This window comes from Zootermopsis nevadensis, unplaced genomic scaffold (assembly GCF_977971745.1).
Source record: "Zootermopsis nevadensis isolate Lab colony 2312 unplaced genomic scaffold, Znev_1.0 Znev_ptg000020l, whole genome shotgun sequence".
NCBI classification, from domain to species: domain Eukaryota; kingdom Metazoa; phylum Arthropoda; class Insecta; order Blattodea; family Termopsidae; genus Zootermopsis; species Zootermopsis nevadensis.
In genome coordinates this window covers 8,947,483-8,960,316 of record NW_028259152.1, presented here as the reverse complement: position 1 = coordinate 8,960,316, position 12,834 = coordinate 8,947,483, and the positions used below count along the sequence as shown (strand labels likewise).

At 39.0% G+C, this 12,834-nt stretch overlaps 1 protein-coding gene across 7 annotated transcripts in view; it reads right to left on the bottom strand.

Annotated features, from left to right (window-relative positions):
• Positions 1-12,834, bottom strand: part of Asap (ArfGAP domain of ASAP) — a 180,350-nt gene that overhangs the window by 46,060 nt on the left and 121,456 nt on the right. For 6 of the 7 annotated variants that reach the window (XM_022075557.2, XM_022075556.2, XM_022075551.2 and 3 more), the window contains exon 2: positions 11,760-11,832. In XM_022075557.2, the coding sequence (XP_021931249.1) occupies positions 11,760-11,799 (40 nt within the window). In that variant the 5' untranslated portion in view covers positions 11,800-11,832. Of the gene's footprint in view, positions 1-2,207; positions 2,698-11,759; positions 11,833-12,834 lie in introns of those variants that run through there. The other variant, XM_022075558.2, reaches the window with a different exon arrangement.

Below are 12,834 nucleotides of genomic sequence, written 5' to 3'. Positions count from 1 at the left end.
AACGATAAAGATCCAACAGACATATTACTGCCTATCTGCGAGTGAGATGGACAAACCCTGTCTAAGTAATAAGGGTTCTTTTCTTCGTCACCACATCCAGAAAGGCGCTGCAGCCGATCCAGCCCCAGTCAAATTCTTTCTTCGACGGCAATGCGACAGAGAGATGAAGATGACCACTCTCACCTAATGCAGAGGTTAAGTAAGAATGCGTACAATTTTACAGTCACTTTCTTGTACGCCTTCACGACGTGGTGGAGGGGGGGGGAGAGAGAGAGAGAGAGAGAGAGGAATCTTTTCCTTACCGTTCACTCGTGCACAAATTGAACATCTTGGTTGAGCAGTTAACACTACTGGGTACAATCTCTACGATTACACAAATATGATCTTTAGACAGAAAACGATAACAAATAAGGAGACAGAAAAGAGTGAGACAGAAATAAAAACGAGCATTTCTTTATTTAACGATGCTCTTCTGTAGCACAATTTACAGGCTACTGCATTGGATCAACGAATAATCACCGTTTGAGGTTCTCACGGCGGTGAGTACGAAGATGTCTGTCTTCTGGGTTGTAGTCTGACAAATTTACCAGCGTTAGTGGTCCTTGCTGCCTCCACCACCAAGACAATCGTCGCCACAGTACACGGCGCTACAACCAAGAAGACAGCCATCTTCGTTAATGAATAATGATTTAGAAAGGGTTTGGAAGAAATCGATCGTAGCCCAACTTACAATAACATTCCAACATTTTCGTGGGGTATATGAGAAAAGCCATTAGATTTCAACCCAGGACTCCAACTAAATAAGAAAGAGGAGAGTTAACCACTCAGCTGCGATGTTGGAAAAAAAGGTAAAGAAATTAACAAAGTAACAAAAGTACAAAAGGGACTAAACCATTTAGTCTCCACGCCAAAAATTTGCAATATGAGGAAGAAAGAAAGAATCAAAGAAAGAAATAATAATGGAAGGAAAAAAGACACATGAAGAGAAATGTCTCCTTCACTTTACAGAGACACTGTAATGCGGTTTATGATTCACAACAGAATGTGAAGATCCAGTGCTGTGTGCCGCTCTGTACAAAATAAACGACATTAAGTGCAGAGTGCTATTTTGCAAACTTCTAAAACAACAAATTCGCGTACCGCATTCCGCACGTTAAGATTGCACAGAAAATGACACAATAAATAGCTCCATAAAGCGATAGAGAACACAGTTATGGAACCTGGAACTACTCGCTTCTGCTTACAATGGCTGTAATTACGATAGTAACCGAAATAGATTTAAAGATTTTAACGTACGTTCGTGTGCTGTAGAGAGCAATTTGAGTTATTTAACCATACAATTATAAGTAGATTCATTAATAAATCCTTTATATAACTCAGAAAATTAAGTAAATTTTACTTCGAAGATTTCTGTCTTCTGGGTTGTTGCGCCGTGTAGTATGGTAGCTGTTTACCAACGTTTCGGAGGTCATACTGCCTCCGTCATCAGGGCGATGAATGTGCCAATTGGGGGCTAGGATGTACGGGGTGGCCATTTCGTGTAACTTCACTTACTGAAATGGGTTCTGTCCATTTAAACTGTACTCTTCGCTCTTGACGGGAAACAATCATATAAATTGACAACGCGGAACGAAATTACATAATCAACATCATTTTATCTTGGAATATATTTTTAAAAATATTAAAGACTACGTTAATTAGACCTACAACTGTTAAGTTCTCCTGCGCCGACTTCAAAGTCGAACTTATATGACATTTCAGCGTTACGTAAACCACACAGCGGCACTTTCTTTAAAAAACTAATGATTATACCAAAAAGGCTATGTTTTCATTAGTAGCATCCCCATCTCCACATCAACGTATTTGTTATTCGACCATGAATATGTCTTCAAGAATACTCGTGCAATTTCCTCCACACCAAAGGTAACAACCATACCGCAATGCCTACATCTTGAATTAAGTAAAGGCATTTATTCCACATCAGATACACAGGTTTCACCTCCTGCTTTAACGACTAGTAACTCTGTATTTCGTAATAATCGATTTCGTACGATTCTCAGAAAACGCGATCATTTCCATAGCCAGCACAACAACCCAGAAGACAGCCTTCTTCATGCATTATTTTCGAGGTTTCAGAGTTGACAACACCTGGCAGGAAAAAAACCTTTTGGAATAAACTCAGAAAAAATATATTTACTTTCACTTACGGCGTTGTATCTTTCCTTGCCTCGTTTAAAGGGCCCAGCAACATCACACAACTAACTGCAAAATGGAGAAGAATTCATTCGCCAATTTTAAACATTCACTAGTAGACTATAGCTCAGTCAAATTTATTAAGAGTAACGTGAATTGAAAGACAAGTGTTTGCCATTATTGAGGAACATAGTAACAAAGTTATTTCTTAAAAATAACATCCGTCAGACGCCTTCCTTCATGATTGATGCACTCAATTCAACAGAATGTCCACGTCCTGATCATTTGGGACAGCGACCGGTAGCGGATCGTAACTTTTTAAATGTTTGTTGCAGTAACTGTGGTTCGATTCTCTACACAGTTCTTGTCGGCGTTGCGATCAGGAACCTTTCCATGTCGCCCAATGTTAAAATGCAATCTGAATATTCATTGCGTTGCTATCACAAAGTCGTTATTGAACAAAAACGTCTACGCCGAAAGCACAGTTCACAGCCGACTACTGAAACACGTTTACTAAATGGCGTCCCTAGCCGAACGCTACAGCGCACTTATTTCACCCCCTCCCCGGAGCAGCCAGAGTACTACGTAATTCAAAATGATGAATGAACGCTGCCCCATTCTACATAAGCTTAACTGACGTGTCTACTACTGGTTGTAGGCAAACAAGAACACGCACAGTGATTGAGTACAGCGATGCTAAAATCGATTTCAGTTCAAGTACTCAGAGAACGGAAGCCGAACGCTACGTTACAGGGTGATTCAAACAGACAATATTACACTTGATACTGAGTGATGAGGATATTACGTCACAGGCTAATTAAAGACCATACAACCGACATCAGTGCGTGGTATTCTGTGTTACATGAAATATAGTTTCAGGGTGATAAAAACAGTAATATTTCAGGCAATTCAAGTTTCTGGTACTCCGAGCAGGGGAGAGCAGCCTCAAAGTGAGAAAAGAACAGTAATATTAAAGCCAACTTCAATGCCTAGAAGAATAAACGCAGAACAGAACTTTATGTGTCAGAGTGATTCAAAAGTTACACAGTCGACGTCAGTATGTCTACTTTGACGTACAAACTCTAAGTTACAGGATGATACAGAATCATATTAGTCTAATTCTGTGTGGAAACGAATTTAACGTTTTATCCCAACACTAAATTCCTTAATCTTGCGGGGTTTTTTCCTATTGCATTCCTGGGTCCGCACGGAGCGGTGCCCTAAAACAGACCACAATCGTCAACTTTCCGTCGCTTAATATTCACAGCATGTAATAAATGTCATTCCATTTCATAGATATAGGCTATGTAACAGTCTACAGCTGATGTAATATGGGTTTATAATCTGAACGAACACACACTACGGGCTATTTATAATAATACAACACAGAACACTCCAAACGTAGTACAGAGTGGCTGGCATGTCTTGATGTTCAATGTTCAGTGTCCACCAAAAGGGCACGTTTAAAATTTCTGAATGTTTCATACAAGCACAGCCATAATTTTTACAACAAAAGTCATGTTATATTTGCTATGGACCCGACATGTTTCAACCTCTGAAAGGTCACCTTCAGGGGAATCTTTGAATTTATTTGAAGCGTTAGTCGCTTAGGTTTTACAACACTGTATTGCATTTTACCACTTGGAAGTAAAATATTTAATTTTTGCACCGACGAAGCAGCATGATGTCACAATAAGTAGAAAATAAAATTCTTATATGTGAAAATTCTTAGCATCTTTCTTGTGTATTAGGTTAGCAAAAAATCCACAAAATTCAGCCCTGAATATCTTATATCCCCATGTCGTATCTAAAAACCTACACATTAAAATATACAGAACGACACGTACTTTTTACTGCTGTTTTATGTTGATGTGAAACTTAGATTTTCTCCCTAAAGGAATAATACAAACAGACTGAGGCTGTCTGAAAACGAAGTGGAAACAAAAATATCTGGATCTATGAAAGATGAACCAGGAGGGAAATGGAGGACGGTTACAGAAGCTTCATAATTTGTACTATCCACAGCACAGTTGTGGGCGCAATATGTCTCATCTTCCCCATCAAATCCTCCTTGCTTTTACCACCCTAATAATAATAAATGAAGATTAGAAATTATAAAGTTGCTCATCATGCAATTTTTCCATTTTCTTGTTACTTTGTTTTCCTTACGTCCAAATGTTCTCATCATCATTTTGTTTTCAGACACTTTCATGTTCTATAAAAGACCAAATTCTATCAATGGCTAAATTTATTTATACTATTATACCCACAGTCTCATCTGTTTGCTAATCAAACTCCTAAGATCAGATGCGCTGAGTTGCATTTGGGCTCGTACACACAAACAACCACTGTGAACAAACTCTTCCGCGACCAGATATCCGACTGATCAGCCGGTTCAAAAGTTCATGTCCTGTGGCTGGAATGTGCGTTGGACATATATTTTCTGTTAAACGAGAGGTGGCAACAAAGAAATCGTAGGACTACCCACTTTCTCAAAGGAACGCGGTGCGGAGATAATGTTCTGGCAGATTTGACAGTAGAAGACGAAACTGGCTTCAGAAATTTTGTCAGAAAGAACCGATTCTGATGTGTTGCTAGAAATGATTGACTTCAAAATGTCAAGTTTCGACGTATTCTTGCTTGTCCACATTGTGAACACTTGTCTTGGCGATAACTTATGATAGACGTCTTTAGGAACACGTCCACACTTACAAATGCAGTATCTTGATATCCACTCTGAACGGGATACAAGAAACACTGACCGCATGTTTGCGGACTGTTTGTCGACAATGTTTGCAGGTGTGTATAAGTAATGCCCAATATGAGTGTGTCGGATGAGTTACACATATCGACAAATGAGACGCTATGTGAAGGGACTACCTGCATGATAACTATTAACTTCTGAAACCCGTGACCCATTTCAAGATCCCAGACGGCATTAGGAGGCCCTGTGAGCTCAGTCTCTGACGACGTTCCAGGCTACGAACAGAATGACCAGGGTTCCAGTCACACGCATTCTTTAGCCCTCTAACAGTACTTTCAACTGGCCTTTGTCTCTGTTACAGTAACACCAGAAGTTTCATAATCGCCTCAACAAGAACTGAAAGGAAAAGGTGAGAAGCCATCTTACATTAAATGTTTTATGGGCACAGACTATCAATATATATATATGCAATTATACAAATTGATGATATAGTTCTATCTATAACTGTCAAAAATATAAGTTCCCACAGCTTCAAAGTTTCACGCCTATTCGAAAGTTTTCACTTTAATACACACACAATTTATAATGTCTTTATGACAAAAATTATCGACTTACATTTTCAATATTCATAAATAACTTGAAGTCGTCGTTAAAATACCAAACTAAACTAAACGTAAGACTAATCGACAAAATTTACTGTACTGTACCACACCCAGTTTACCCACATCGGTCCCATTATTTGGGAGACGTTACTTGAAGGCAGATGGCCTTTGCAAAGGCTCCATGTTGTGTTCAATTTATTTCCAAAACTAGGCTAAAAGAATAACAAAATTCGTCCTGCTGATGGACGCAGCAATTACACCTGAAACGTCGGTAAACTTCTTCCAGACTACTCGGGACAACAACCCGGAAGACAGCCATCATCAAAAATTCGTCTTGTCAAGAACGCGCTTTTCTTGAGGATGGTCAGCCATCCACATGCACCGACTTCTTAGCCCATTTCCAAGGCAATCAATATTAGGAGCTAAACCACTCCGCCATTTCTAGAGTTCTTGAAGATTTCCGTCTTCTGGGTTGTTGCGCTGTGTAGTCTGGTCGATATTAACCAACGTTTCAGAGGTCATACTGCCTCCGTCATCAGGGGACGGAGGCAGTATGACTCTGAAACGTTGGTTAACATCGACCAGACTACACAGCGCAACAACCCAGAAGACGGAAATCTTCATACTCACCGTTGTGAGAACCTCAAGTCTTACACTCTAGAGTTCTTGTTCACGTCCTTCACTAAGCTGTTGTGACTGGGAACATATAATGAAGAATTAATAGCAACAGACAAAGAAGAGGCAGGGCAGTAATCAAAGCTGCATACTGATGGATGAAGAATGATTTAATAAGTCATAGCACGAAGTGAAACAAGCACAGTTGGGAAATACAGTTTTCAGTTAAGTAAAATTATCAAGACAAAGGGCGGAACTGTGCTGAATTACTGAACACAGTCAAGTCAACGGAATCAATACGAAGGCAAATCCTACAAGTAACTGACCAGCATAGGGTTTATTTGCATGTTAACTTAACACTATCAAATCAGAGGTTACTCAGCATCAGATAAATGACGATACGTACACTGGAATGTGAATGATTTCGGGAAGAAATTCACTGGAAATTTTTCCATCTTCGGTTATTTAACCCTTTAAAGTCCAGTGGCAAATACCATGTACCACTTTAATAATCGGAAATTGTGTATTTTGTATTTATAGGTTTAGTGTAATTCTCAGTGTAAACAGGAATTATATCCCTGAAGAGCATTAATCTGTTAAACTTTATAATGTTGAAGTGTTGTGTCCTCTTTGCAATAATAACTGAAATCGAAAATGTTATTTAGGCGAGGTTCGGCTTCAATGGTTAATGACGTTGTTCAGCATCATTTATACGGGATCAAATGGAGAAATAAAGAACGGTGCGCAGATACCAATCCAAAACATGATCTACTTAAAGTTACGATCTCGGGTATCTGCCAATTTAACACAACGGAATTAATGTTTCAAATAAAAATTACAGCGCCAAAAAACACATATGAAAGCGAAACATGTTTCTCTAAGTGAGCTGTTTTGAAATGACCAAGGTTATCTTGGTGCTTGTTCATGAAACCTTGCAGATTTTGTATGCTAGAATTACGTGCAGCCAAATTCGAGAAGAGTCCAACCACATAGCACAAAATTATTCCGATAAACCGTCAGTGAGAAGTCGTTACTCAGTTTTGCACATTAAAATACAAAGTACATACAACAGTGTAAATAAATTAAATCACTAAAATGGTGATCGATGCATCAACACATTTTCGAAACTGGTCATTCAGAGAGATTCATAGACCGCGTTTGAAGAGAGACAGCAGCACATGCTGTGAAAATACGTCGTTGAACGTGTTTTCCTGTTGTTGGTAGTTTTTATAAACTTTATTTTTTATTCAGCATAAGAAAAAGAATCTAAGAGAGTTGAATAAGGTGACCGAGCAGGTTACAACGTCCATTCCATCGACAAGGAAACTATTCGTTATGACATACCTCGCACTAATGCGTAATGTTGGGGACAACCATCATGCTGGAACCATACTGAAAGACACGTTTGCAGCGGCAAATCGTTCAAGAGAAGATAAAAAGCTGCATATCTACGTTCTGATAACAACAATCGATAAAATACGATATAATGACATAATCGCCAGTGACGTCGCACCATACGTTTACTCTCCATTGCCGTTGATGATAAGTAATTGAAGACACTGAGGGCTTCCCACAGACCAGCAATACATGTTCCTCAAATCGACTAACCCATGGTTTTTCAAAGAAGGTTCATCAGAAAACAACGTTTCAGGGGAGGGGGGGGATCTTTCCTACTACTAAATCGGAAATTGACAAAATTTCACATTGCTGAAGTCATTTCCACGTAGCTCCTGATGATGTGGTAGACAGTAACAGACAAAATTAGTGGCGACGAAGGATTCGAACAACGTTTGTAGACTGATTTCTGAACCATCTGAAATTTCTCGTCCTCCCATACACAGACTGTTCCCGATAGCCCCCAAGACAACAACTTCGTTTATTTCGTTCGTCATTAGTTTTCTACGTTCACGCGTTTTTCGATTCCAAGTTCCTGTTTCTGACAGCTTTGGACAGATGCTATGTACACACAGTGCAACAAAACTTAAACACTTGAAAATTTCGAAATCCCAAACCGGAAGAGACATAAGCGTACAGTTGGCGTCATAATATCAGTCATTCGTAATCGCCTTGTGTTTGTCCGTACGTGGCTTTCCACTGCCTTCCATTAACTACAATTTGTGCAAGATGTCCATCATGCAAAGACGCCAATACGTCTGCCTTATTTGAAGAACAACGACAATTAATGTTGATGGACTTTCCGAGCCGTTTTTGTATAACTGACAGCAAAACGAAGGTGAACACTTTTCTTCGTTTGGTCGTTTATGTTTTCTTGTCTTCTTTAATGAATATGTAGCATACGCACAAACACCCATTTAAACTGTAAGGTTGTTTTTAATAATGAAACCCTACGTTTCAAGATATCCGTGTGGGACTCAACCCAAGAGCAACTGAAAATAAATTCCGAAAATGTAGATTGCGATATTCGAAACAGGATATGTAACTGCCGTTTGTCTGTAATGCAGTCCAGCTTCCTTTTGTTAACGAGCAAAAGGTAATGGTCAGTATTACTAATCGCATTATCACTGTATTATTTTTTCTGCATTGGACAGGCCAGAAATGCGAAAAAAAAACATTTTTCATGATGTTTTGTTCACTGGCATTCTGATTTCAAAGGTTCCGTTTTCGAATATGACTGCAGAAAAACAATTTTACTTGCAAAATCACATACTTTAAAAGTGTTTTAGTTTCGTACACCAGTTACTTGCAAAATATAAACCAGCATGTTAGCCCTTAAAAGGGCTCTTTTCAGGGCCTGGCACCTTTAATAAGGTGTTCAGAATCCGAGCTTGAACTACGATCTCATAAGTTTCGGCGTGCACAGCACCTAGTAAAAGCAGGCTTCGAGAAGAACCTATTTTTGTACGATCTGCAGTTGTACTGCCAAAACTTTCTGCAGTGGTTCTAAAACTGACTTTCCTAACCCAGCAAAGGACAGTACGATACCTGCATTCAAATTCTTAGATAGCGATACAGAAGACGACTATCAATTATAACACTGCGCTTACGGTAAACGCTGATCGATTAACAGAAGACTTTCCAGTGTTAGAGACGGTTGTCGTGTTGGTGGATCCCTCATACACTGATCTAGCACAATATTCGTAGTCCACAGCTCTATGACTTATGGACACTTTAGCCTGATATGTGACTGCAAGTGGCATATGAAGGCCTTCGATTACAATGACACGCGTTGCATTATAAAAGAATCAGCGTATTAGAACTACGTCATAGTCCTTGGCCCGTCAAAGAACGTATTCAGTTATTTACGAGACAAAAGCAAAGATTAAAATGCTGTTCCGAATGGTTAAGTTTCACATACAAAACCGAGATTGCTACTAAAGTGATGACACATCAGTATGCAAGAAAAGGTTAGAGATTGTGCGCATAACGTAAGGATTCTTCAGTGTTAGCCACAATTTGATATTTTCGAATGGCAGAGAAATTCCCCAAATGGGAATTCTTCATCCAATTACACAAGCGGGCAACACTGCCACATATTATTCACCTTCATTAACTTACTGCAGAAACAGATCTAGTACTCCAAAGCTATTCATACAAGACGGGTTTGAAATTACTTTTTTATAATATTTCGTTATACACGTTACCGAAAACAATTTCAAAGAAGCATTGTGAATTTTTATGAGATCTATATTTTGCAATTATATATTTCTAAAAAGATTTTAGACTATGACTCCAACTTCAAGAGAAGTAGAAGTTATACTGGGCCGCGACGGACCAATATTAACATTTACTGTCGATATAGTACCAAATTTAACGTAATTTCAGCGATGTCACCTAGACGACACACCTATCTATTAAGCGTACATATCTAAGTATTCATTCTGCACAAAAGCATGTAAAATATTCAGAGTACGACAGAATTTCGTCCATCAAAAGCGGTATTTCATATCCTTTAATGAGCTTATAGACACACTTCATACGAAGCATGGCTTGGGACCTATCTTCTTACGTTCGCTGTAGAAACCCACCTCAGCTACATTATTCCTTCGTTAGCACCTTAATGTGTAATGCCTTCAGGCCCGCTTATATACCTTCCGTGCATAACTAAAACCTTCCAATTATGCGATGTTTAATCCATTCCTCCTTCACCACACGCGAGAGACTGCAAGAGACAAGACAAAGTTTCCCGAAACTCCCTTCGCTATAAGAGATAAATTTGAACGTCTTGGGGATACACAGAGATTACATTCATTCTGGTGAAACTCACACAACTTTTCGTTTTCTTAATCTCTCAAGACAAATGTTGGCACAGATCATGGCGGCATCCTGAACAATTTAAACTCTCAACTTTAGAACGAAGTTAGGAAAGAGCCATAAAACAAAACACTGCGGTCTAATGTTTTTTGTTTGAATGAACACGTTTATATCGTCAAAAGAGAGGGCGAGACAAAACAATTGCTTCAGTCTTTGTTTATTCGTCGTCGCTTCTTCTACTGTCCTGGTCACACAGCTTCAAATTAACGGGTGATTTGTAAATAAACTGAAAGGAATTTATAAATAAGCGATAATGACCCATTTTAAGACGCGCCAATTATCCCAGAATTTTAATGGCTCAACTAAGAAAACCCACGAAAAACATCAGACAGGACAGCCGAATTCCGGGTCGGGTATTGAACCACGGACCTCCCACAAATATTAAACACGAGTTCTAACACTCGAATGAGACGTTAGGCAAGATGAACATAAATGAGTGGATAAGGATCTGGAAGGAAGCAGTCACGGTGTATCTGAAAGTCGCTATCCAGGGTTGATACCAAAGGCCTAAGAAAAACTAAAAAAAGACAACGATGTCGTAACATCCTGTAACTCGGCAGAGTTACGAACCCCGTACATCCAGGATACAAGTCTAATGTGTTACTACGACACACATGCTCGGCGACAGCAGAGATGAACAGTAAAATGACGCAAGGCTTACTCCAATTCAGAGCAGTCTACACGTACTTTTAACGTGTTTACACGGTCTTAAACAATTACAGTTACACGCCCAAATAAAATAAAAGTTACGTGTACCTTAACAAGACGTGTATATTTTACATTACCTTGTACACACCGTCATTTTAAATAAAACTTATTACTTCGATTTGACCTCAATGTAAAAGCTGTAATTATAGTGGACCAATATAAACCAAAACTACAATATTTAAAATTCTGGGAAATATAGACGCACCTTAACCCAATCTCGGTAGGGGCATCGGCTATTATAATTGAGGTGTATCATGGTTTTACTCAGACTGCAAATGCCGAGCTATTACATTCAAACAGTCGCTACCGGTTTCCTGTAAAAGTCCTTGCCTACTTATCATTCATTATCATCTTCCCAAATCAAATAATAAGCTTTACTGCTGAAAAGCATAGTTCCTAACATAAGACAATCAATTCGCCTAACAGCTCTTACCGCAGACCGAACAACTTCAGCGAAATCCAGTGGAAATACACACTACACTGGACTTAAACACCCACAATCGATAAACAAGGCCGTATATCCCTCCATATCACTAATATGTTTCAGTTACAGCCCACAGAACAGATAAAAGGACTCCAGTTTGCTTAATGCAAAACAGACGAGAAATGTTTCAAGTCACAGCAATGAAGAACACGAGCGTCAGTATTATTAAAAATAAACTTACAGTTTCCGGAATTATGAATTGCCTTGATTGCTTTCTTCATCTTGGTTAAACCGTCACGATCGAAATCCAGCGTCTGCAAAGAAAAGAGAGAAGAAAACATTTATTAACATCGTTACAGTCTAAAAGTTTACAGACAAACTGCGAAGACAACGTGGCAGCTACTAGTACACTACCAACGTGCACTCATAAAACCATGCACCACATGTCTGGATAAATTAGTCAAAATTCACGAGTAATCTTCATCAAAAACCAAGAACACAATAGAAACACCTGAAGGTCAAACATCGCTGCTAACAAAGCCTGTCACTGTAGCCTCCATGGCACAGCGTTTCGTTTAAGAAGCTAATATTTATTCGCATGTACTTGTTGTCTACATGTTTCTGTTACGAAACCATAAGGTTCATCAACGCCTCCACAAAAGCCTGGAAATCGACCCTGAGCAGAATCCTCTGCGATCCCTGTCCCGCCCAAAGTTATACTTTATTCTCCAAGGATCACCGTGATATTTAAAAGAAATAATCAGACATTATACACTCTATTTCGTATGTGAAACAAAATTAAACCTGACCACGTAACTTCACTTTGCACAATGTTACCAGAGTGTCCTTGTACCATCAAAGAGACGAGAACGATAGCTCAGCAATACCTGGAAAATGCAGCTGATATATTGGCCTCCATGGCAGAAAAATATCACCAATGAAAAACACGCTTTACAGTTTCGGTCTCAAAGGCCTTCATTAAACATTCACGTTAACACTACTCTTACTGGTGCCCATAAGGCAACTTTTATATCTCATTCATCATCGTTCAACGTGCACCACTGTACGCCAGTCGGGTAGTGATAGATGGAGGTGAATAAAGCTCTGAAGATGGGTCTTGGAGCCCTAAATATGTCATTGTATTAAACAAATTACAAAAATCTTTTGTGGTAGTTTTTGTAAAGGCGGTTAACACATACAAAATTGTAGTAGGCAGACAACATTAGAGTAACAGACAAAGCATCAGAAGGATATTTTTACAGGACAGACAATACTACCACGTGTTTTAGAAGAAGTGGAAGAAAGGATAATTTATT